The 27,994-nt window shown below is 34.4% G+C and overlaps 1 protein-coding gene across 5 annotated transcripts in view; it reads right to left on the reverse strand.

Annotated features, from left to right (window-relative positions):
- The window catches only part of Herc4 (HECT and RLD domain containing E3 ubiquitin protein ligase 4), a 115,579-nt gene that overhangs the window by 32,404 nt on the left and 55,181 nt on the right, over positions 1-27,994 (reverse strand). For 4 of the 5 annotated variants that reach the window (XM_077799307.1, XM_077799306.1, XM_026394655.2 and 1 more), the window contains exons 9-15: positions 19,644-19,804; positions 13,624-13,700; positions 12,819-12,943; positions 11,119-11,178; positions 10,892-11,003; positions 10,219-10,408; positions 8,679-8,851 (exon numbers count right to left, since the gene is read on the reverse strand). In XM_077799307.1, the coding sequence (XP_077655433.1) occupies positions 8,679-8,851; positions 10,219-10,408; positions 10,892-11,003; positions 11,119-11,178; positions 12,819-12,943; positions 13,624-13,700; positions 19,644-19,804 (898 nt within the window). Of the gene's footprint in view, positions 1-5,756; positions 5,781-8,081; positions 8,185-8,678; positions 8,852-10,218; positions 10,409-10,891; positions 11,004-11,118; positions 11,179-12,818; positions 12,944-13,623; positions 13,701-19,643; positions 19,805-27,994 lie in introns of those variants that run through there. The other variant, XR_003301367.2, reaches the window with a different exon arrangement.

A 27,994-nucleotide genomic window follows, 5' to 3' on the forward strand; every position in this document is an offset into this window, starting at 1 on the left:
AAGCAAGTAAACAAAGAACAAAACAAAAAGTGTCTAGAAACAAAACAATCAACAGAGTCAGATTCAGAGATGACCCAGATGATGAAACCAGAAGATAAGAATATTGGGAAAATATTTTGAACTGAAAACTAAAACATACCAAAATTTGTGGGTTGCTGGTAAAGCAGGACATAAAAAAAAAAAAAAAAATTAAGGACAAATCAAGTGAAAGAAAACATAAATCAATGAAAGAGAAAACAGAAAACAGAGGAAAAAAAGTAAATAGGTTTTTACAAAAGATGATATGCCTCTGGCCAGACTGACAAAAAGAGGAGACACAAATTACTACTATCAGGCATAAAAAAGATCTTATCACATAAAAATAAATAAATAAAATAAAGATATTGTGCCCAACTACAACTAAAAAAATATTAAAACAACAACAACAAAAAACTGACTGAAGAAGAAATGCCCTATATTTTAATATAAAATTTTCCTGAAAGAAAACTCTAGAACCAATATGATTTCACTAGTGAATCAGTTTTTTTTTTTTTCTTTCAGTGCTGGGGATCAAACCCAAGGCGTATGTATGCTAGGCAAGCCTCTACTACTAAGCTAAACTACTGGTCCTCTACCAAACATGTCAGGAACAAATAATATCAATATTTTCTTTATTTAAGAGGGATCATTTCTTAATTCATTTTTTGAAGCCAGAATAACTTTGAAAGCAAAAACTGACAATAGGAGAAATAAAAATTACTGATCAACATCCCTCATGAACATAGACAGTGTGTCACAAAATATTAGCAAATTAAATCCAACAATAAAGTATAACACATAATGCTAAAGTGGAATTCATTTCTATAGGGCAAGGATGATTTAACCATCTTGATGCAGAAAAAGCATCTGATAAAATTCAATATTATGCATTCATAATAAACACATCCAGCAAACCAGAACAGAAGGAAACTTCTTCAAACAGTCAAAGCCACCTACCAAAAATCAAAAAACAAAACCCCTACAGTTAAAGTATTCGAAATACAGGTAAAGTATTTAATTATTTCAAAGATATGGGAAATAGGCAAGGATGACCACTGTAATCAGTAATTCATATTGTATTAGAATCCCTGGTAATTATGGTAAGGGTTGGGGTGGATGGAGCAGAATCCAACCATCTCCCCCCACAAAATATATATATGGCAAGAAGATAACATGACTGTGTGCTCAAATTCAAATCAATCTATAAGGAAATAATTATTTAACCATACCACAGGGTGAAAATTCAATATTCAAAAATTCAACTGAATATCTCCATACTAGCAATAAGCAACTGAAAATAAAAACAATTATTTACAATACAGTCAAGAACATAAAACATTTACAAATAATTTTTAATTTTTAAATTATTTATGTATTTGCAATACTGGGGATTATTTATATATTTAAATTATTTATGTATTTGCAGTACCACAGTACTTTACCACCCAGCTACAACCTTTACCCTTTTTTACTTTTTATTTTGAGATGGTCTCATACTAAGTTAACAAGGCTGGCCTCAAACTTGCGATTTTACTGCCTCGGTCTCTCAGGTGTTTAGGATTATAGGTATATACTACCACGCTCAGCTTAGGAGTGACTTTTTAAAAAATGTAAAAGACCTCTGAAAACTACAATACATTGTTGAGAGAAAATAAAGAGACCTAAACAAATGAAGAGATATATACACGCTTGTGGATTGGAAAAGAGCATAACAAGATTGAATAAACAAATGCAAACAATGAAATTAACCAGACTCTAGTTTTTAAACAATTGATTGAAAAAAACTTATTACAAATGAGAAAATTTAAATATCCCTGGATAGATGATATTCTAGGACTATAAATTCCTTGAATGATATCACTATTTTTAGAAAAATGCCTGTATTCTTAGCAAATGCTGAAGTATTAAAGGGTGATATCTGCTTTATACTTTAAAATGATTTATGAAAATGTATATATAATAGAGAAAAACAAATTTGACAGCAAGTTAACTGCTAAATCTAGAAAGGAAGCATACAGATGTTAATTTATTTGTCTTTTAATATTTTATTACAAAATACTAACTTGAAATAAAATGAAATATAAATAAATGAAGAGGGAAAATAAAAAGGATGTCAAGAAGTAAAGTTTGATGGAGACCATTTTAGGCAGAGAATAACATGAACTAAAGGAGACAAAATTTATATATATTTGCCACAGATGAACTGCTGGTCCACGGAACAGGAAAACTACATGGTTCAAAACTGGACCAAAAGTGCTGCAAGAAGCTAGGATGAGCTAAACAGTCTAGGTTTCAGGCCAAAACACAGTCCACTCTAGTAAGAATTAGAATAAATGCTCACTATTCATTGAGTTTGGGCATGTTTGTTGTAGAGCATATTGTGGCAAGAACCAATACATGGGGAAATAAGGTTTGAGTCAAGTGATAGAATGAATGGAAGCCAGGTGTGATGGCACATTCCTATAATTCCAACTACTGGGGAGACTGAGGCAAGAAGATTATAAGTTCGAGGCCAGCCTCAGTAATTTAGTGAAACCCTGTCTCAAAGTAAAAAACAGAAAAAGGACCAAAGACATAACTCAGTGTGGTGAATGCCCCTGCCTCAACCCCCAATACCAAATAAATAAATAAATTTTTAAAAATGGAGAAGTGATGGTAGTTAAATGAATAGAAAAGTCAAGTGAAGGGTTAAAGACAACTTTAATATTTTAACCCTTCAATAAAGGGGCAGCGGAAGCTGGTAATACACATACAATTACACAGGCCAGGAAAGAAGTCAATCTTGGTGGGGCAAGAGTAGGAGCTGGGAAGGATAAGGAATTTGGTATCAAACTGTTTTTAAGTAATTGGAGGGTATCAAAATCGCTCAAGAGAAAAATTTACCTCAAAGACCTAACTGAGCACCCTTTTCCTTAAAGGAGACAGCAAAATGATTCATGTTAGTATTTGAATCATTTTGTTTTACTCCTTACCTCACTGTGGTATTAGCAGCTTAAAGTGAGGTAAGGAGTAAAACAATGATTCAAATACTAACATGAGAGATGTTTTACTCAGGAAAAGAAAAATAAATTATCAAAAGAAATAAAGAAAGTTGATCTAACATCAAACTAAACTAGCTGAGTTTCCTATGGGAAATAACAAAAGCAACTTTACATTTTTTTTCCCGAAATTCACATACATACTAACTAAATCAACTAAGCAATGTCTGAACAGGAACCAAAGAAATTATCTAGTAGAGGTGTAAATCTAACCAGACAATGCCAGTGTCCAAACAGAGCTCAATAAATATGAAAAGAACATTTGGACAAATAAGAAATATGTATATAGTTTACCCATCTGTATGTCTATGCATTTTTATTGCATTTTTATTGAAATGTGTTGTCCAAGTTTTTGGTAAAGAGAACAGCTTATAAAATTTCCATGTTTTTCAACCTTTTGTTCTGAAGTCCAAAGGAAAATAAGAACACATATACCTTATACCACTACCACTTCCTGCCTGGAGAGGGTAGGAGGAATGTCAGGTCTTTACCCTTCATATCAAGATGGCAAGCTAAAATTTTGAATGAAATTAAACTTTACTTGAAATTCACTCAAACTTTATGTTCCAATAATGATAGCTGTCATTATGAAATACATCTTCTGTACCCAAACTCATGTAAATAATCCCATGAAATAGAAACTATTATTATTATCATATAGATGAGTATACTAAGACTTAGAATTCAATCAAGTCAACCTAGGTCACATAAAGAAGAGTCACAAGCCTCTCTAACATCAAGCGTTCCCCATACCCTCAATGCTGGGGGCTGAAGCTGAGTGTTTCATAATAAGTACACAATCTATGACTGAAATATATTAGCATCTCTCATACAATGCATTCTTAATTCATACTCTCTAATTGCTAAAATATGTCCATATCTGCATATATAAATGCATATAATATATATTTAGCACATTTCTTCTTTTTATGAATGTTTAAAATGGTTGCTTCTTTGGCTTACTCTTTTAAGTACAGATAACCCAATTTAAGAACAGACTTAATAATACTATTTTTAGTACAAAGTTGATTTTTGTCACCACTCTATTCGGTGACAAAAGCACTTTGAGCTTTTTTTTTGTTCACTGTTTTGACTAATTTTTTACTGTGGCTAAGGTACTCATCTGGAAGAAAGAGACTAGAGTGAAACTTCTATCACTGGTTTTTCAAATAAAACAAAGGCACCTACTTTATGATCAAAATCTTCATCGTAGAGCAAGAGTTCAGCAAACAACCATTTGTGGCCTACATATCACCCACTGTTTTCATAAATAATGTTTTACTGAAAAACATCCATACCCATCCACTTACATGCTGTCTACAGCAGAGTTGAGACACAAAAACTGTATGTCTTGCAAAGCATAAAATATTTACTATCAGGCCCTAGAGGTTTTAGTATTTTGCTTTAAATAACTAAAATCATTAGCCAAACTCCTTTTCAAAAAAATAAAAATAAGACCCCCCACAATTATACAAAACACGATGGTTTCCCTCCCCATATTCAAATTTATAAATATATGCTTCTAATCACATTTAAATCACATTAGTCACTCTAAAATTTAATGACCCTGGATCATTCACGTTCCATTGAACTAGTATATATATTTTATCCTTAATATTTTAATATTTTATCCTAAAAGGAAAGAAACTATGCTGTAATTGGCAGTCTGCATATCTTGTGGATATTGGCTATGTAAGTTTTCTTAAGAGAAATGCTAATATACTAGAATTAAAATTAATGATGAAAAAAACAGGTTTGCTTCAAAAACAGATTAATTTCAAACTTAAGACTTGTGAAAAGCTTCTGGCTGGTAGTTAATTCAGATCCACTGATTTGATAACTAAAGAGAAAACTAATTAACACTGCTTTTAAAATAGGAAAATCAGATATGGAACATAAGATTAATCCCAGAAGACATACATTACAAATTAACACATAAAAATCAAGAGTTTCAAAAAATAGAATAAAAATCTATAGGTAGATGATTAACAAGACATCCTTTGCCCCAAGAAGTCTTCCTTAACCATTCAGAGTTAGCAACCTACATTTTTCCTAATCAAGCACTTACCATGTATACCATAAATGTTTATTTACTTGTATATGTACAACTCCCCTTGATTTTATAAGCTCAACAAGGGCAGAAATCACATCTTTTAGTTATCATTGCATCCCTATTATCTAATATAATAATAAGCATACAGTAGGCACTCAATAAATATTCACAAAATAAAAACAGAAGAGATCACATGGCAGAAGTTCAAAACAATCTATACATTCAGAATTACTACTTAAAATACATAAAATCTGTATATGTTTTATTATAATACTTTTATTTTTATTACAATTTAGAATCCTGGTTTACAAACTTCAGTTCAGGGGTGGTATATTGAGTACATATATTATTTAAGAGGTCCTTGCAAAAGAAAAAAAAAGTTTGAAAAAAAATCACTGATTTAGAAGATCAGCACAATATATAGCAACTAAGCTGGACAGATAGTATAAGGCTTTTCTTTTGTCATACTAGTATCACTACAATGTCCTGTGTGAAAACTCAGAAATAACACAATTACTTGCCAGTAAACTTATTTCTGATATGTCCATTCCTGACAGCAGGTACCAAAGGTATTTTTCTTATGATGCCATTTGGAGCACAGGAAATGATTTTTAATTCAAAAGCTTTCCAAAGGACATGACATATGGGAGGAACAAGAACATCCACATAACCTATAATGAACAGGAAACACAATATGCAGTTTCTAGTTTCTAATCCTGCTCCAGGGTTAGGTCAAGAAGGAAACAATGGAATTTTTCCCTAATTCTTAACCATGGAGCAGAAAGAAGAATGTATACGGTTGTCAAACATAATGTATACGGTTGTCAGAGAGTGTCTTAAAAAAAAAGTTTCTGATAAGTAACTTGGGTTTCTTTAAAGATGAAAATAAATCATCCCTGGTGGCTAATTATCCATAGGTATTTATTTATGGTAGAATAGGATGAAGCCAAGTTTTCTCTAAAGTAAGAGGTAAAAGATAACTAACTGACTGCATTAAGGACATCCAGAAGGAGATGCTTAAGAGATTCATCCCAGCCAGGCATGGTAGCACACAACTGCAATCACAGCAATTCAGGAAGCTGAGGCAGGAGGATTACAACTTTGAGGCCAGCATCAGCATCTTAGTGAGACCCTGTCTCAAAATATAAAAAGGGGTGGGAATATAGCTCAATAGCAAAGCATCCCTGGGGTCAATCCCCAATACCAAAGACAGAGGGTGGGGGGAGGGAGAGGGAGAGGGAGAGGGAGAGGGAGGGGGGGTGGAGAGAGAAAGACTCTGATTCAACCAGTATTATTCTGCTTTAAAGTATTTAATAACAAGAACCCATTTTCCTTTTAACCCAATAAATCAATCAAAATAAGTGGTTTTCCACCCAAATAGTGATGTGTGATAATGAAATCACTGACTTTGGAATGTACAACAACATACATATAATATTTAAACCATACATCAATCCTAGAAAACTATTGGGGTTGGTATTTTAATTACTTTGTATATAACTGTTCATTTACATATATGATGAAGAGAAATACTTGTTCAAAAATCACACTGGTATGAAGCAGCATAAAAAAGGATTAAAACCTTGATCTTCTGATTCCTAATCCAGCTCCCATAACATAATACCATAGTATCTGCCATCCAGAAGATTGAGAGGTTTAACATAAAAGCAAATCCCCTTCCTAAACATGTTACTGTATATGCTAACACAGAGAAACATTGGATCCAGCAGGGACACTGGAAGTAGATACGGATTTATATTTCAATTGTGCTACTCAATGGTTCATGATCTTTAATGTTTAGATTCATTTTCCAATCTAAAAATGGGCAAAATACCAACACTATGGGGTTTTCAAAAGTTAAATGAGTAATATATACAAAGTGCTCACACAGAAGAGGTTCCAATTCTGGACATTGTTAGTAAGCAATAAATGTTAGTTGAAGGTGAAGGGAAAATTAACCTAACAAAAAACGGAATCCTAATATGGGTTCCATCAAAAAGGTTACTGAGGAATACTTATTCTATTCCATGGAATAAAGTGCTGCCTGACTCCAGATTTTAATCTTACCCCCCCCCCCCCCCCCCGCCAAAAAAAAGCCTTTAGAAATAGAACTCTGTATCTTTCTTCCTTGGTAGAGATTGAGGTTTCTGAGCTAGGCAAATAAGTTACTTATTCAAGTCCCTTCTGTAGTTATGAAAGACAAAATGTTTGATTTCCTCCCCTGATCCTCCCTTCTCTTTTTCTTGTGGAAAAAGCCACAGCTAAGGAAAAATAGTATCTTTAAAAGGGGGAATAAAGATGAGTAAACAACGAAGACAAACAGACTGAGTAATCACTTATGAATAGGTCCACCTGAAAAGAAATGGTTTGCGGATATAGTAGGAAGAAGTTGCTCAGAGGAAAGAAAAAAAAAATCTAATTAATGTCTTGAATCCTAGGCAAAAGGTATATGGAAAGGGAGAGACCCATCCCATGAAGTTAAGAGTATCCTCATTACAGCAGTTTGCTGCAGACCCAGACCCTGATATGCTGCAAGAAAGCTGTGTTCTGGGCAATGACCTGTTCTCTAGGAAAGAAATGGCTTTCATTTCTTTAATTATAATGAGAAATTAGTTTTCTCTAGGAATCTCAGACATACTAAAAAAGGAAAAAGTTCAGAAAGTTAAGCAGTTGAGAAAAATACTCGGGAGCTTCACTAAAAGAATAAAAAGGAAAATAAATTATCCATAAGGCTTTTTTCTTACAGAGAACAAAAGGACTATCTCCTTTATCCCCTTATTATTTACCTCATCACTAGGCAAGAAGAATCTGGAAATACAAAGAAGCTGTTAAGGAAAAGAAACTAAAGATTAAAGATTCATCTGAGGTTTTCAGTCACTCTATAGGCTAGAAACAAATGCTTCTCCCTTAGGTCATGTCTCATATAAATAATAACTCAAAAATACCAAATGGCATAACAAAGATATACCTACCAACTGTCAGGGATGACTCAAATCCATCTTTAATGAAACAGCTGAGATTCTACTTCTTCATATAACTGTACTGCTACAAGTGTAAAGGGTACTATTTCTTACACTGGGAAGAAGGGCAGGAAAGAACAATAGGCAAATTAATGAATTACATATGGTTCCAATTTCAAATTAGTCATTTGTTTCAAATGAAACATTCTACTTTGAGGCCTTTAGTATCTAATAGCAAAAGAACCATAAGCTTAAATATTCATAAAAAGAACTAGGCCCACTCTTTTTCATATGAGAACCACTTATAACTAACAAAAAAAGTATTATTAAACAAATTATGTTCTTCACAAGAAAAATATAAGAATTCTAATTCATTAGTATGCTATTGTTCTGCCCAACTATAAACAAGTTATTTATAAATGCCTATTGAAGTAAGACCAAAACTCTGAAGTACAGATATACTATTTCATTTAAAACAAACTACAAATGTTTCCAAATTTTTATATTTTATGCCAATCTAAATATGTAATATATTAATGTTAAAATGAACATTATCAATCTGTTAGTAGGAATGGGAAAAGAGAAAAATAAAGGAACTATTGGACATACCCTATGTAATATTTCTAAAACCTTTAATGCAGTATGAAGAAAACTGTTGAAAATTCTTCTTTCAGAAGGGGGAATGCCGATCTTGTAGAGTTTCAAAAGATGTACCACAACTTCCTTAAAAAGTTCTACTATCTTGAAGAATAGTGGAGGTTCAAGTATTGACCACCAGTTTTCTGTTATTAAAGGGTGAACATGCAAATAAAATGAATAAAAAAATTCACAATTTTCAAAACCATACTGACTTTCTTCTAAAGCAGGGATTCTTTAACCCTTTGAAAATTCCAAGAAGGTGCACATAGCAATATTTTATATAACATGTCTACAGTGTCCAACACCCCCCAACCCAAACACCACCAAGTTAAAATATACTGTCCATAAAAGTGCTCAAAGAAAAAATAAAGTATAAAAAGCCTATGAATTTACACTATTGGTTTCCTACATTATGTTTTAAAATCCACCATATATCTGTAACTAATATTAAAACCAGTTATTACAGTGTTTTTATTATCAGAATTTTGATGTTTAAAATGATTTTGCTCTAATATTTATGGATCTTTCCACATTTTCTCTCTCAGCTTACTATAAAGCTGAAATGTTGTATAGCACCAATTTTACAATGCAAGAAACTCCTGGAAACTTAATAATGTAAAGTTGTAACATGTATGTCGTTTTCCACATTCACAATTTGTTGTTCCTAACTATAAATATTACAATCTCATGAATCAAGTAGGGAAAAAGAAATCTTCTGAAATAGGGAAATAATATGAATTCCTGCTTCACTCTTCTATTACTACCTAATTTCCTCAGATTCCAGTATTCCATCCCTTGCTTGTTGCTTCCTCTGCTCACCCGCCATCTTAAAAGCTCTTGTACTTATTACTCATTTATTTCCACTCCATATATTTAGCAAATACTATCAGAAAGGAAAGCAATGGATTAAATGTAGCAAGCAAACTATAAAGATTAGGAGTCAGAAATGAAATCCATATAATTTAGAAAGATTAAAGTGAGAAAAGGTTAGGCCAAAAAAAAAAAAAAAACAGCAAATAGAGACAGAACTGCTAGATTAGATGAGGAATAAAATCTTGTCTACAAGCAGAAAAATAAAATCAAACATTAGGAAATCAGCAAGCAAAGAAAACATGAGGCAAAGGGTTGACCATCAGGGTTCAAGGATGATATAAAACCCATGTTTATTCAGTTTTAATTGTTTCTTCCTCGTTTACTTCTTTAATAGCAAGATCACTCTCAAGGCAATGAGGGAGAGAAATAAAGATAACAATTTTTCTTTCTTGATACCAATTCTGCTGTTATGTTTAATTAAAATTCTGTATCTATCAAGTTTTGCTTTCAGCAACTCCAACAATTAGAAGCAAATGACTAGGAAAAAAAATCGACAAAAGGAAAAATAGCTTTATTTTTCCCTGTAGAACTATGTCAAAAAAGAAAGGTAGCAAAATGTCAAACAGCAAAAAGAACTTATCAGCATTTTTCATTTAAAGAGAAAAGGTTTCAAAAGAAAAAATACTGAAATTCTTACCGAGTACTTTCAGTGGTGCCTTTTCTAGGTTCACAAGAGCTGTACCAAAGGGAATTGCTATTGTTGTGAAATTGTTGGAATCACTCATCAGAGGACATTCTGGTAGAGTAAGATAAAACCTCAATGCTTCAACATCAGGTAATGAGCTAGTCAGTTTAGGTATAAGATTCTTTTCCAAACTAGCTGCCACCTATATTTTGACAAAAAGTAAAACCTACTTCATTTAAAATGAATTCACTTAAAAAAATGGTATTATAGCAAACATGAAAAGGTGAAGAAATAAAAAGATAAGACAATATCATACAATAAATGTACCATGGAGCACAATGAAAATTAATGCCTAAGCACTGCCAAGATAACTTTAAAAATCTTGTGTGAAAGTATAATAAATATTCTACCTCTATAATCATAAACAGACTCAACCAAAACAATGATATTAATTCAGAATCTATTAACATTTGGAAAGATACACAGATCTCTCACAGCGAAATTACAAATGCTATAAAATGAAGTCCAATTTGAATTTTTCTATTAGTGCATGTAATAAAATTACATGAAGGACATCATAAGGAGTCCATGAAACAGTGAAGTTAATTAGGTTACAACACATAAAATAACATGGAATCAAAACCTCAGCTAAATATTATAAAAATGAAATACTTTAATAACAAACCTGTTGAGATATCTGAGGATGATCAGGTTGTATAAGTTTGTGGAACAAAAGCCTAGCAGCATTCATATCAACCCCTGGAAACCTGGTACCTGTTCTATAGTGATCATCATTGCTAAAGAAGAAAAAAATGACAATAAAAAAAAAACTTTTTTAACATCATTCACCATAATATATATTTAATACAAAGAATTTAAAAAGTTTCAGCAAACTAAGGAATTGCCACTTACCTAACAGCTAGAAAACTTCCATTTAGGCAACCAGATGAAGAAAATGTTCCATCTATCTCACTAAAAAGAAATTTTTTTTAAAAGTCACAAAAAATGATTTTTGTTTGTCATTTTTTACAGAAATGAAAATGAACAGTCAATCTAATATTTAACGGTACAGAGTACTCCTCTAAACAACACCCAATTAAAATGAATCAGAATTATGTAACTTACTGAAGATTATGTAATGTTTGAAAAGGTATAATCGTATGCCCTAATTTTCTCAAATGTGCTTTTCATCTTCTAATTTATCAAACAAATATGATATTCTTACATTATTTTTTGCAAAACTGGGGTTTGAACCCAGGGCCTCACCTGTGCTAAGCATGAATTCCACTCCCTAGTTCTTTTGATATAGGATCTCCCTGAACTTCCCTGCTGGCCTCAAGTTTACAATCCTCCTGCCTTATCCTCCAGAGTAGCTTGAATTGAAGGTATATGCCACTGTCCCTGGCCAATGTTCTTAAGTGTTTTTTTTAAGCATGCACATTTAATTTGTAAAATTCTACATGGTATAATGATAATCTTGGTCACTGGATAACCCTGGATATTTGGTAACCGTGGGTGCTATTTTTCAGGCCTACACTGGGATTTTCAGAAAATTTTTAGACATCTAAAATAACAAAACAGCTTAAATAGTCATACATCATTTAACAAAAGGGCATGTTCTGAGAAATGGGGCATTCAACAATTCATCATAGCCTACTACATACCTAGGCTATATAGTGTATATCCATAGCCTATTGCTCTTAGGACTATGATTGACAAAACCACTCAAGATTAAATAAAGCACAAGAAAGAGTGATGCACTCTAGATACTCAGCAAATACAAGATGTATGAAACTGCTGACAATGTAGCATAACATAGTGTTGTACTGTAAACTCTAAAGTAACAATAAAAGGCACAGTATAGTAAACATATACACTAATAACAGTCATTTATTATCAAGTTATTATCCACTGTACATAAGTAAATGTGCTATACTTGTACGTAACTGGCAATGCAGTGTTTACACCAACATCACCACAAACACAAGTGATGCATTGTGTTATGACAGCTACAATGTCACTAGACAACAGAAATTTTTTAGCTCCATTATAATCTCATGGGACCAGGGCAGTACACTGACCAAATAACAGAGGTCTGTCATTGACCGCTACTAGACAAATTAATTTATAAGCACAATATTCAAGAAAAAAGGAGTATTCAAGTCTTTCAGAGAGTATAAAAATTAAGAGTGATTATTATGTCGTCAAAGGGGACATATTTCAAATCCCAAAATAGCTAATTCCACAGTTTATCATTTAACATATCTACGGTAGAATTGAAACTTGTACAAATTTAAATGAGATCTTTAAAAAGATTCATTATGGGCTGTGGTTGTAGCTCAGTAGTAGAGTGCTTGCCTAGGGATGGGTGAGGCCCCGAGTTCAATCTTCAGCACCACATAAAAAAACAAATAAACAATAAACAAAGTTTAAATTCTTAAAAAAATACTCATTATGAAAATTATAAATATTTAAATTTTTATACATATAAACCATGCAGTGAGTGAACTTCAATGAAATTAAAACTGAAATGAAAATTCCCAGTAAAGGTTACTCTACCACAAGGTTGAGAAGTTGCGTTTGTCTTTGTGTAGGTAATATGCTTTCCTTACTTGGCTATCTCCACAGGAAACCTTCCAGAGGGATAGCTTAGCCATTTTTGAATCAGGGCTTCATTCACTGTCCAGATCTGCTTTGAAGGATCTGGACATCTGAAGTCATCTGGTGGCCCACAAGTCTAAATTATAAAATTAAGGAGATTAGTCAAAGGGAAGGGGTGTTATCTATAATTCAAATCTAAGAACCTCCTATTATATTTTTTTTAACAAAAGTTAATCTCCAGTAAACACATGAAACAAAAAATTTAGCTTATAGATAAAAATATAAATTTTGTAGACTTGGATAAAAATTAAAGCAATTACTCTGTAACATGTAAAGAACATAAAGTGTTTTAAAACTTCCTCGAAATTATTGAGCTACAGCCATAAAAGAATGAAATTTTGGCATTTGCTGGTAAATGGATGGAACTGGAGACTATCATGCCAAGTGAAATAAGCCAATCCCCAAAAAAACAAATCCCAAATGATCTCATATGTGAATGCTAACACACAACAAGAGGGAAAGGGAGAACAGAAGTTCACTGGATTAGACAAAAGGGAATGAAGGGAAGGGAGAGGGGATGAGAATAGGAAAGACATTAGAATAAATTGGACATTACATTCATATGAATAAATTGGACATTACATTCCTATGTTCTTCTATATAAATATACAACCAATGTTAACTCCACATCATATACAACTCTGTGTATGTATAGTATGTCAAAATATATTCTACTGTCATGTATAACTAAGAAGAACAAATGAAAAAAAATTTTTTTTAATTATGTAGTTAAATAATTTACATGACTATTATTACCTGGGGACTAGAGTAATGTGAAAAGCTTTGATCTCCACCTGAGAAAATTCTTTTTACACAGAAATATTCTTCAGAATCTATAATACAAATAAAATGTAAAAATTAGAATCCAAAACACAACATATTTTCCAGAACATCACATTACTACTGAATTTGTCATACTCATCTAATTTAATTAGACCTCCCACTCATGAAATATTCTGATTGCTCTGAAGATGAGACAGACCAAAGGATGAATGTTTAATGATTCCACAAGCATAAGCAGCATTTAATAAGTTTACAATTCATCCTTCTGGCATACATGCAAGAATTAGTCTACCTCATTACATTTCAATTTAAACTAAAGATAATATAAAAACAGAATGAAAGCTGCAAGATAGCTTAAAATTAAACAAAGGATACTCAGCTGGGGTTGTGGCTCAGTAGTAGAGTGTTTGCCTAGCATGTGTGAGGTATTGGGTTCGATTCTCAGCACCACATATACATAATAAAAAATAAAGGTCCATTGACAACTAGAAAATCTATCTATGTGTGTGTGTGTGTGTGTGTGTGCGCGCTGTGTACACACACACATATATACACATAGTAAAAATTAAAACTTGAGTGAATACTTCATAATGCAAAATCAGTTCCTCTTTCAATTTATCTGCTTAAAAGATGACACACAGCTACTATAAATTAAAGCTAGTTATTTCTAAATATAATACATGACCTCCATCTCTTTAGTTTTCTATTTCTTCACCTTATATTATTAGTTACCATACCTGCTACACAGAATTACAAATTCTCTTCAAGGACCACATCTTAAGTTTCTTTATTATTCCCTACTATCAAGTAAAGTGTTTCATTTGTAAAATAACTAAGTGAATATTTGGCAATATGAATAAACAATATAAAATAAATTTCATCTAGCTTAGCACATAGTAATAAAAGCTTCAGAGTTCAAAACATTAATAAAAAAGTTTTCACAAGTCACAAGAATGCCCTATGACCAAAATATATTTCAAGAACAGATTAAGCTGATTGTTTAATTTAAAAAAATCACATCATTCTCACAAGTATACATGAAATTGTTCCTTTCCCAAAAAGATTTATTAATATGTTGCTTATTTGTCCCTAAGTGATTCTGCCCACTAAAAATTCCCTAGAAGATGGATAACTAATCTAGAATACATGAACGGGATAGGAGCTAGGTTAGGCACTAGAAATTAGTTTCCTTAATTTCCTTCCAACTGTTACTCCAAAAAGTCTGAGAAATCTAGTCATTTATCATGTACAACTTGCTGGAGATTGGATTTGCTGACTATATTTATGGTTTCTCCCAATATTACTGGGGGATGTGGCTCAAGCGGTAGCACACTCGCCTGGCATGCGTGCAGCCCGGGTTTGATCCTCAGCATCACATACAAACAAAGATGTTGTGTCAGTCGAAAACTAAAAAATAAATATTAAAAAAAAAATTCTCTCTCTCTCTCCCTCTCTCTAAAAAAAAAAAAAAAAGGCTTCAATCACACCTTATTTCAGTAAAACTACTATACTGGGGGTTTGGGGGTATTCTTCCATCAGGAAACACAATGTCTGGTTCAGTTCCTTTTTTTGTGATTCCTGGAAGCACTCGTGCTCAATGCTTAGAACATTAATTCATTGTGCGTTTAAAATGGTAATATAGGCTCCATTATTTCTTCATATTTTAGCTGGACAATTAGCTTCCCCCAATCTACTATACAGTAACCCTGTAATAGGAAAGGGAATGTTAGTACACAATCATGTGCATTTATTAACTATCCATTTGTTTTTTAAATTTGCATTTCTTTGATACTAAAGAGGTAATAAATTTCTGTATTTTTTATTAACATTAATTTCCTTTATCTATTGGGTATCTTATTAATGTCTTATTTATCTGCTGAATATTTCAATGTCTTCCTCATCAACATGAAAAAACACTTTTGATATTTACGATACTAACCTTAGGTTGTAATTATTACAAACTTTTTTTTCTAAAAGCTCCTTTGTTAATGTAGTAATGTTTAAAGTTGAAATGACTGGAATTTAAGAGCTGTAACATAATCAGTCCATCCTAGTTTGAATGGGACTGACTGGTTGATAACTGTAGGCAAGTAGGGAGGAGATGAAAGAGATGGGTTACTGGGGGAATGCCCTGGAAAGATCCATCTTCCCTGTGACCTGGCCCTTTCCCCTTTCTCTCTTCCCCTCCTTTCCTCTGTCCCCAAAGCCACTATGAGGTGTTTTTCTCCAACCTGCTCTTCAGCCTTGCTATCTTTGGCTGTCTATGGACTGAGACCTCTGAAATGGTGAGCTCCAAAAAAATGTTCCCTCCTCTAAGTTGTTCCTGTTAGGTTCTTTCGTTCACAGAGGTGCAAAAACAAACTAATATACCCATACTGAGGCAGGATGACCCCAACTTTAAAGCCAACCTCAGTAACTTTGTCAGATCCAATCTCAAAATAAAAAATGAAAAAGAACTGGAGATGTAGTTCAATGGTAGCTATTGATGGTACAATGGTACTGATGGCTAATGAAAGCCCCTGGGTTCCACAAAACAACAAAAGAACTTTACTCTTGATTATATTATATTTATTTTTTAATATTTTTTAGTGGTAGTTGGACACAATACCTTTATTTTATTTATTTATTTGTATGTGGTGCTAAGGATCGAACCCTGGACCTTGCACATGCCAGGTGAGCACTTTTACCTCTCAGCCACAACCCCAGCCCAAATATATTTTAATGTAAACTGTGAGATTAGGACCTGACTTGACTTTTCTGTCCCTGCTATTTTCATGTATTGAGTAATTTTTCCTCATTTTCTAAATTTAGTGATGCCTTGTCTTAATGAAAAGGCATTTCCTCCCTCCACTACAACACACAATCTAAACAATTATGGCACTTTACCTCTATCCCCAAACTGTTGTTTGACACTTACTCCAAACAGCCATTGAACTGGAGTTTGAACTTGAAATAAGTCCAACATATAACACATATACAAGGATTCACTGAATGTCTACATGTGTACCAATAATCTGATTTAACTCTTAGTTTTATAGTATATGATGCCACATTTAGAAGGGCTAATTCATTCTCTCCTTACACTTTTCAAAATTTACTATCAGAGAAAACTATAAACTTTTGAAACAAACAAACAAACAGTTCTTTTTTTCTTTGAAGAGCTAGGAATCAAATCCAGGGCCTCATGTAATCTTAGAATGTGCTCCAATGAGCAACACCTCAAGCCCAAAAAGAGAACAGCTTTGGTCAGGCACTGTGACACATGCCTGTAATTCCAATGACACAAGAGGTTCACAAGTTCAAGCCCAGTCTGGGCAACTCAGAGGCACCCTGTCTCAAAAAAACCAAAAAGGTTGAGGTACACCTCAGTGGTAGAGTACCCAGTTTCAATCTCCAGTACTGCAGAAATTTTTTAAAAAGAAAAGGGGGCATTTTGATGGTCTCTGAAACAACCTACTCCCTTAGGACTTAATTCAGTATCCCAAATGGCTTTTATTTATGTAAGCTGAAACCATTAATACTTAAACATATTGCAACTTAAAAAAAATTTTAATACTGATTTATTTGAAGATCATCAATAATGAATTCACTACATGTTAACATAAAAAACATCTTTGGGGCTGGGGTTGTGACTCAGTGTGGAGCACTTGCCTGGCACATGTAAGACACTAAGTTCGATCCTCAGCACCAAAGGCATTGTATACATCTACAACCAGAAAACTTAAAAATACAGAGACTATTTTGGCCTCATGAACACTCACAAAGCCAAAGTATCACTTTTTTCTAGAACATAAAAGTTTAAAAACACAATTAGGTAACTGGATTTTATTTGCCTTAGAGTTTATATGTGACTCTAAGATTTTAAAATGGTTTAAAATTTTAGCAAATTTCATGAAGTCTGTTTTTTGTTTTGTTTTGTTTTTTTACCGATACATGCCTATAAAATGTTGTTGTACACTTTTGTGGAATCTTCTAGGTAGCACATATTCTGTCTTACTAGAATAATTTCCTATGCTTCATGTTGCTTTTCACTATTTAAGGAGGAAAACAACAAAGTTTTTCACTTATGAGAGTGCTAAAATTACTTTCAACCATATTATGTATTTTTTGAACCATTTTATTGTCACTTTAGTAAAAAAGGTAAGCAAGTACAATTTTTTAAGTACCCATGATTATTTTTTCCTTTATAATTCATACTTCAGTTATTAACTGTTTTTTTGCAAAACCATTTAATTACTATTGTTTCAAGAAAGAAAGAGAATATGAAATAAGACAGGAAACAAAAGAAAAACAAGAAATTTTGTAAAGGTAAAAATCATTTCACCTACTTCAGGTCTGCCCATCTACTTTGAAAGTTTTAACTGGAATTTGATTTCTAAATCTAAAACCATTTTTTTCCATTAAGTTTTTAATTTATTTTTAATAGGGGCATTATAATTACACATAATAGTGGGATCATTATTCCATATTCATACATGACATTACGTAATTTAAACAATCTCATCTCCCAGTACTTTCCTTATCTCTCTGCCCCTGTACAGCAAATGGACTGTGGTTGTATGTATCTTAATGAAATGTGCAAATTTCCTCTCACACTGATTTTTGCCTTCCTGTGATGTGCTGAATTGTCTCCACAAAAAGTTCACATCTAGTGGGCATGGTGGCACATGCCTGTAATCCCAGCCATTTGGAAGGCTGAGGAGGGAGGATCACGAGTTCAAAGCCAGCCTCAGCAAAGGCGAGGCACTAAGCAACTCTGTGAGACCCTGTCTCTAAATAAAATACAAAATAGAGCTAGGGATGTGGCTCAGTGTTTGATCCCTGGTTAAAAAAAAAAAAAAAAAAAAAAAAAAAAAAGTTCACATCTAAAATCCTAACTCCCAATACCTCAGAGTGTGACCATATCTGATTATTAAGATCTTTAAAAGAGGGCTGGGGTTGTGGCTCAGTGGTAGAGTGCTTGCCTCACATTCGTGGGACACTGGGTTCAACAATTTAGGATGGTAAAGAAAACATAAAAAGGAAGTACATCTTCATTATAGCATGTAACCAAATGAATGCAAAAATAGCATCAAATATTTCTAATATTTCATATTATATGTCAATAAGAAAACCCAGATCTACTGCAAAAAGAGAAATAAAAATAAAGAAATACACATTTGGCTAAAACAAAAAGGGAATAAAAAGAAAATTAAAAATTTACTATCTTGAATAGGTAGACTTATATACTTTAAACTTTAAAAAATTAGTTTCTGATATACAATTTAAATTCCTGTGTACACCCAAAATAATTAAAAGCAGAATCTCAGATATTTGTACACCCATGTTCACAACAGTATTATTCACAATAGCCTAAATGGTGGAAATAAGTAAAGCCTATAAGTAAAATTAGATGTGATATAAACATAAAATGGAACATTAAGTCTTCAAAAATAAAAAATTCTGACACATGCTACAACATGGATGAACCTTGATAACATTATGCTAAGTAAACCAGTTAGAAAAAAACAATACCATATGATTCCATTCCATTAAGAGTCAAATCTAATTCAGAGAAAGAAAGCACAATGATAGTGGTGGGGGTGTAATAAAGAGCTGGTGTTTAATGGACACAGAGCTTTAATTCTACAAGATGAAGAGTCCTGGAGAACGATTATATAAAATATTAATGTATTTAGTAATTGTATACTGTTGAACTTAAAAATGGTTAAGTTGGTTAGTTTAGTTATTTTTAACTTTACCAATTTAAAAACAAAAACTCCGTCTCATTGATTTCTAGCCACCACTTAGTTCTTATATGACCCACCTTCTAGAAACCACTTTTACTTTATCAAGAATTTCCTTAACTATATATAATAAACAAATTAAGCAACCATATGCATTGTTCTTAAACTTGCTATTTTAACTTAAAAACATAAAAAGCTTCATCACTTAAGAACAACATTTTATTGAAAACCTTAGTATGTGTAACACAGCTGTAATATATTACTTACCACTATCTAGCGAACATTGCCCATTATATGGAAACCAATTTCCTTTTACAGTGAAAGGACTTTTCCTGTTGCTTGTTGAACCAGTTCCCAGCTGCCCATTACCACCAAGACCAAAAGAATAAATTCGTCCCGATGAAGGGACAAAAGCAGAAGTATGCTGCCTAAAATGATAGAAAACCTCAGACTTAGTATTACATTCCAAACAATTTACATTAAGAAAAATATAATAACTGAAATTAATTTTTCTCTTCAAAAATAAATAAAAACAATTGTTATAAAACTTTTGTACAATATCAACAACCTTAATCTATAACAAATCAATTCAGTATCACACAGGTAGGTTGCAGAAGCATGGTTCAGAAAATGCTCAAGTTTAAAATATTCAAATTTTAAATGTTCAAAGGTTTATACTAAAATCCCTTACAACAGATGATTCGGCACAGGAGTAGCATCCAACTAAGATGTCCAAGGAGGTCCTTCCTCCACTTTCCCTGTTTGTCTTTGGGCACCACTCAAAAAAAGTTTTAGGCTAAGAACTAAGCAAGTAATCTGGCATCCATCACAACAGCAATAATGTTTCCTTCTTCTAAGGAAACCCATCAATATATTTATTACTCCAGACCCCTATGGAGGTACTATGGTCAAAACAAACTTAAGAAACTACAGAATGAAAACCAATGTACTCTTCACGAATCTGTACAACTCTGATATTTTAACTATGTTTACAAATAAGTTAAATATTGTTAAGTAGGCCTTATGGTCTTGGGTTTTATGTCTTTAGTCAGGTCTGGAAAATTCTCAACCATTATTTCTGTAGTCTTTCACTTAGTCATTCCTATTCTTCTAGAGCAGAATTAAACAAATGTTGGCTCTTCCCAAAATATATCCTACCTTTTTATTTTGCTGGTTTTGGTACTGAGGATTTAATCCAGAGGCACTTTACCACTGAGCCACATAATTCAAAAATGGGTATATCAGATAGACTCTGCCAGTGTAACTGTTATGTAGCCCTTTTTATTTTTTTAGACAGGGTCTCATAAATTGCTGAGAGCCTTGCTAAGTAGCTGAGGTTGGTCTTGAACTTGTAATCCTCCTGCCTCAGTCTCCCAAGTCACTAGGATTATAGGCATGTGCCTCTCTGTACCCAGCTCAGACATAAAATGTTTAGTGAGCTTAAAATTTAACTAAAAAGTTAAAATTCTTAGAAAAAAACACTACTTCCAAATAACTGACTTAAGAAGAAATAACAAAAGCAACCTTTGAAGCCAAAGAAATAAAAGAATGTCTTTATATTTTTAAAAACAAAAATGTCAAGCCCAGCTGGCTTTAATGACAAGTTCTACCAACCTTTTGGTTTTACTTTTAAAAAATAGAAAATAAGGATACATTTCTCAATTTGTCAGACTAAACTTGATAACCAAATCAGTTACTCCAGAAAAACAAAGCTGTTTACTAGAAAATTTCATTAACATAATTTGCCATAATTTATAGAAATTTAACAGATTAAAAGGGAAAAATCATAATCATCCTGAAATAAGCTGAGAACTTAGCATCTGTTCACAATAAAAAGTAGTAATAAAGGAAAGTTTCTTAATCTGATAAAGGTTATCTACAAAAATCTTGTAACAAACAATTGTGAAATACTGGAAGCTTTCCCACAAAGAAACAGGACATGATGTTTCTTTTATCTTCAGAACTTCTAGTTAACATTATACTAGTGTCCCAACCAACACATTAAGGCAAGACAATTATATAAATGTTAAGTAAAAAAAACGGAAAGAAACAACCAAACTGATTAACAGATATGATTATATACATAAATAAGTTATTAGTAGGAGTTTAGTAAGGGGATGGTATTCAAGTTGCAAGTACATACAGTACTTAATTTATGGCAACAGTGGCATGATAGAGCAGGAGGGTGAAGGATTTTCAAAACTGTAGCTAGACAGGAGAATTCTAAGAAAATGATAGCCTAGGACACACCAAGAATCTGTTTTCCCACCTACGTAACAATTACACTGGCAGAGTCTATCTGATATACCCATTTTTGAATTATTTAGCCTATTCGAAGCTTGCAACTTCTTGGAGATGGGTTAGATGGAAAATTGTAGCTAATTCAAGGAAATCTCAGCTCTCAGCACAGCAGTAGCTACTCATCTGGCTTCTCTGCATCACACATCAATGAACATGTTCCAGGAATAGCTTACAGGTGCCTGGGTGGGCAATAAGGACCTTATCCAGATACTGGGAATAGAGTTTTGATCACTTATTATCATTTCTGACTGCCAAGATGCAGAAAGGTAGATAGCTATTGTTGTACCCTTCTCATTCTGGCTGAAGACTTATAAGGCTGGTGCAGTCTTTTCTTTTCTTTCTTCTTCCCCTCACCCCTTTTATCCTTCCTTCACTTTTTTCCTTCTTCCCCTGTTGGGAGGTCTAGGACATTCAAAAGCAACCACATATATGGAGGGATATAAGTCACAATTACACACCCAAGGAAAGGTACAGGATTGTAATTTTCTTGTATAACCAAATTATCTAGAGTTGCAAAAAATTCTTCAGCTGCCTTCACATCAGCACTCACACTTAACTACTTTCACGTGACGTAATAAATAATGATGATTGAATAATGTAAACCACACAGAGCTAGAAATAAATTTATTATAGTCAGGTCTAGCCTTTTCTTTCAGTAATACAAACAAACTTTGCTTCACTCATGATCCTCATGGTGCTGAGAGAGTTATGCTTCTGTGTTTGGTCTTCAATCCAGGTCATTAGATGTTTCTCCAATCACAAATACATACACTTTTTAAATTTCTATTAATCTTTTTGTGTTTAATGAAGCAGATCCTTAACAACTTCTAGTCCTTTATTCTTTTTTTAAACAGACACATAATGATCATATGTAGTGATTGGGTACAGTATGCTATTTTGACACATACATACAACACATTAAATACATTAAACATGGAAATGAGTATATCTATCATCTCAACCATTTATTATTTCTGTATTGTAAGCATTCACAAAACAGTTTCTTGAAATATATAATAAATTAATCACTAATCACCTCACTATGTTAAAGAATACAAGACTTAAACTTCCTAATTGTATGTTTCCACCCCCCTCATTTATCAACTCTTTCCTACTTCCCCTTACCTCTACCCTTCCTAGCCTCTAGTAACCACTATTCTAGTCCTCTATAAGGTCAACATTTTTAGTTTTCATATGAGAGCATGTACAATTTGTCTTTCTGTACCTGCATGATTTCACTTAATATCCCACTGCTATCACTTTGTCCCTGTTCTTCAAAAATCATAGTTATGATGGAATTGGTTATGTCTGACTACAAGGAAGAGCCATCACTGAATTTCCATTTTTGTAGTCCTTACTTATATTTTTTTCCAGGTCATTCATTCAATAGTTGCAGTGGATTTTGTACACATAGGAGTCATAACGAACAAAAATTAAATCAAGCACAATAGAAAGATGACAAAACCAAGAGGTTCAGTAAACATGAGATGTATGAGGCTCCTGCTAGAGTAACATGGCATAGTTTTTTTCATTAAATATTTTTACTTAATAAATAATAGGAGCACACTATACTATAGAACTCATAGTAAATACATAAGCCACATAGTTGTATAGTCTTACATACTATACATAATTGTATGTGCTATATTTCTATATGACTGGCAGTGCAACAGATTTGTTTACACAAGTATCACCACAAACACAGGAATAATTTATTATGCTTCATGTCTTGATGGCTATACTGTTACAGGTGACAAAGCAATTTTTTTAGTTCTATCATAATCTTTTGGACTATATCATACATGTGGACCATTAAGACTAGAACATTGCTGTTACATGTGGCTATACACATTCTCTTCAAGATACTCATTTTAGATCTGAAACATAAACTAACTGAAAATGAAAAGGCTAGAAAAAATATTTCATGCAAATAACCCAAAGAGACCAGGACAGGGCTTGAGGCGTGGCTCAGTAGCACATGCCTGGCATATACAAGGCCTTCAGCAGGATCCCTAACATCACAGGAAAGGGGCAAGGAAGGCTCTGTTAACAGAAAAAAATATAAACTAAAAAAAAAAAAAAGTAATGTGACAGAAAGGGTTATTATGAATGTCTGAGAATGTTTTTTTTGTTGCTTAAACAGAGCATCTGAGATTGGATATTTTGGGGGGGGGGGATCCTTCTCAGATTTCTCCAAACATCTCCTAACTAATTCAATGAGGTCAGCACCGTCCTCATAACAAAGCCAAAGACTACAAGAAAACTATAGATCATTATTCCTTGTTAACTCAATAGTTTGGAACAGTGGTGAACGTCTGTAACTCCAGCGATGTGAGAGATGATGCAGGCGACTTTCAAGTTCTAAGACAGCCTCAGCAAAAAAGTGATATCCTGTCTTAAGATAAAAAATACAAAGGGCAGGGGATCTCCTGTGTTCAATCCCTAGTACTGCAGAAGACAAACAAAACCTTCAATAAAGTACAATAAAATCTTCAATAAAAAACACCAGCACATTAAGACGATTATACACCATGACCAAACAAGATTTACTCCTAGAATGCAAGGATGGTTCAAAATGGAGAAAAACAATGTGGTATACCTTATTAACAGAATGAAGGAGAAAAACAACACATTATAATTCAAATAGCTACAGAAAGAGCACTTGACAAACTTAAACAATAAAATAAACAAAACAACAAAAACCTGACAAACTGGGAAGGAGGAAAAACTACCCAAAATAAGGAAAGTCAAAAGAAAACCCAATGGTGGACTGTCGAAGGTAGGGGCTAGAGGAAAGTTGCATTCCTCATTGCTCTGTGGCTCAGGATTCAAGCAGAAGGAGTACTGCTTCTCAGAGAGGAGGGTGAATGCAGGATTTCACTAAAACTCAATATGGGACACAGTGTCTTAAGAGACTCAGAAATTTGGGTACTTTAAACAAAGAAGAAAAATCACATTAGCCAGCAGCAGCGGTAGCAGTAGCTATGCTGCTTCAGCACAGAGAGAACAGTAACAGTACGGAGAAACCTGATATCAGAAAGGCAGTCTGCCCTTAGTGGATTCAGAGGCTGCACCATGTACTGGTGGTTAAAAAGTGCCCAGTGTTTCCCAAATGGACATGGAGAGCTGAGGCAAGAGCCATCCTGCAGCAGCCATACTGCAGCTGCTGCTGTGGAAACCGGAAGATCTTAGCAAACATGCCTATACTGTCCTGGCAAGCACCTATTGTGTGGCCTGGGGTGTACCTCACAGAACAGAAACAAAACAGGTACAGATAATGTATTGCCCAGGAAGATTCAAGTTGGAAAAGCAAAGGAAGCCCAATTTGCTTCGCTTTGAGTCTGGCAGATAACACAACCAGCTGAAACAGGGTCAGGAATTTGAACAGGTAGGTGTGAATACACTCAGGAACTAAGCCTGGGAAAGGGTTGAAAGACTGGTGCTCATACTCTAGGAGAAGAATCCTTGGGAGGCTCCAGAGATCCAGACTCCCAGCAGATATCAGCAATCACCAAGCCCTAGGGATATGTTGATCACATCTCTCCAGAGCAGACACCACCCAACAAAACACCTGAGGCCTGATTAGACCTAAGCCCCACCACAGAATTCCCCTCATAGAATTCTGCAGCAGAGCAAGGCATTGTGGCGCACTGTTGAGAGCCACAGCCAAAGGGGCCCCAGCAAACTTCCAGCTGCCAGCAAACTTCCAGCTGCCGGCTGATGATTGGCTCACAGTGGCCCCAGCAACATCTAGCTGATTGGCTCCTCTGCGGTGATGTTCATTGGGCTGTTTCCCTGCCCTTCAAGCTGCCAGCTGATGATTGGCTCACAGTGGCCCCAGCAACATCTAGCTGATTGGCTCCTCTGCAGTCATGTTCATTGGGCTGTTTCCCTGCCCTTCAAGCTGCCAGCTGATGATTGGCTCACAGTGGCCCCAGCAACATCTAGCTGATTGGCTCCTCTGCGGTCATGTTCATTGGGCTGTTTCCCTGCCCTTCAGACTACGGAACTGCTCATTGGGGGACTTCTTTGGCTCCGCCCACGCGACCTAGCCAATCGGCCTCAAGAGCAGGAGGATTGGGGGAGGTGGTGGTTGGTGTGTGGGAGAGGCTTGTGGAAGCCGGTGGTGGCAGTTGGGCTCTGAGGGTTTTTCCTGAGGAGCTGTTTTGTTTGGCGTTTGTAGTTTTAAAAATAAAGTTTGTTTCTTTTGACAAGTGGCTCCTGAATTGTGCCCAGCCAGACTGCGGCATTTGGTGGCCCGTACGGGGAACGAACCCGCGACCTTGGCGTTATCAGCACCAAGTCGGGGGTCTGTTTGTGTGTTTCCACAGGGAGAACAGCGGCCAATTTGGATTCCAGAGAGATTAACTAAAGCGAATTCTACAGACCAAAAAGAAGATGATTTGGCTCAAATCAATAATAGCTGATATCCAAAACTCCAATTTGGCTATCCTTACATCTGCGACAGAACCAGGATGCTTTTTTCAATATCTGTTTTATTATTGCCCTTTCCCATATCATGAAGTTCTATTTTGTTTTTTGAGCTCATACAGACCTAGGTTAATGTTTTGCTGATCAGTTCTATTTGTTTTCTTTTTTGACTATTGAGTTTTTAAACATTGCAATGGAGATTTCACCTGTAAAAAGTTATAAGGCCTTTACTATTATGTTATGTGTTGTATGTATTATATTATGTGTGCACACTTGTGTTTTGTGTTATATGTTTGAATGTACATATGTCCATATATCATATATGATTGAGCGCTCATAAAAAAAAAAAATAATGCCGCAGTCTGGCTGGGCACAATTCAGGAGCCACTTGTCAAAAGAAACAAACTTTATTTTTAAAACTACAAACGCCAAACAAAACAGCTCCTCAGGAAAAACCCTCAGAGCCCAACTGCCACCACCGGCTTCCACAAGCCTCTCCCACACACCAACCACCACCTCCCCCAATCCTCCTGCTCTTGAGGCCGATTGGCTAGGTCGCGTGGGCGGAGCCAAAGAAGTCCCCCAATGAGCAGTTCCGTAGTCTGAAGGGCAGGGAAACAGCCCAATGAACATGACCGCAGAGGAGCCAATCAGCTAGATGTTGCTGGGGCCACTGTGAGCCAATCATCAGCTGGCAGCTTGAAGGGCAGGGAAACAGCCCAATGAACATGACTGCAGAGGAGCCAATCAGCTAGATGTTGCTGGGGCCACTGTGAGCCAATCATCAGCTGGCAGCTTGAAGGGCAGGGAAACAGCCCAATGAACATCACCGCAGAGGAGCCAATCAGCTAGATGTTGCTGGGGCCACTGTGAGCCAATCATCAGCCGGCAGCTGGAAGTTTGCTGGCAGCTGGAAGTTTGCTGGGGCCCCTTTGGCTGTGGCTCTCAACAATGATAGGTGTTTTTCTTGTCATTTTTGGAAAAATTACAGGATGCAATGACCAAAAAGACAATAAAGGATTAGATGGTAAGTGGTTATCAAATGAAACATTAGATTTGCACATGATTATTGCCCAAGTATTTAACTCATTAGCTAATTCATCAATTTGATTCATAGTATATGGAGTAATAATTTTATTAGGAGAAATTCCAAACACTGCCTTTGCTGTTTTTATTCCTTTGAGTATTAATTGTCCTACAGCCTCAGGATACCTAGTAAGAATAGTGTTAGGAGAATAAGATAAATGTATCCATAATAATGGACCTTCTTGCCAAAATACTCCTGTAGGAATATTTTTTGTTGATAGTACAATAAATAATAAAGGCAAACTTATATCAATTCTATCCAAATGCATATTTTCCATATATGTTTCAATGATTTTTAATGCCTTTCTTGCTTCAGGCGTCAACATTCGGGGTGAATTTGGATCTGATGGACCTTTTAGGATATCAAATAAAGGTCCCAATTCTCCTGTTGGAATACCTAGATAAGGCCTTATCCAATTTATGTCTCCTAATAACTTTTGAAAGTCATTAAGTGATTTGAGTTGATCTACTCGTATTTGAATTTTTGGTGGACGGACCATGGTTGAGGATAATAGAACTCCCAAATAATTAATTGGAAAATTTAATTGTACTTTATCTATTGCTATCTCTAGATTATAATTTTTTAATAAGTTTGTAAGTGTGGCATAACATTCTAGCAATGTGTTTTTAGCTTTGTGTGCTAATAATATGTCATCCATATAGTGAAATATTTGTAGCTCAGGATTTTGATTTCTAAGTGGCTGGATTACTTTGTTAACATAAATTTGACACATAGTTGGGCTGTTAGCCATCCCTTGAGGGAGTACTTTCCATTCATATCTCTGATCAGGACCTTCATG

Source organism: Urocitellus parryii, chromosome 5 (genome assembly GCF_045843805.1).
Source record: "Urocitellus parryii isolate mUroPar1 chromosome 5, mUroPar1.hap1, whole genome shotgun sequence".
Lineage (NCBI taxonomy): Eukaryota > Metazoa > Chordata > Mammalia > Rodentia > Sciuridae > Urocitellus > Urocitellus parryii.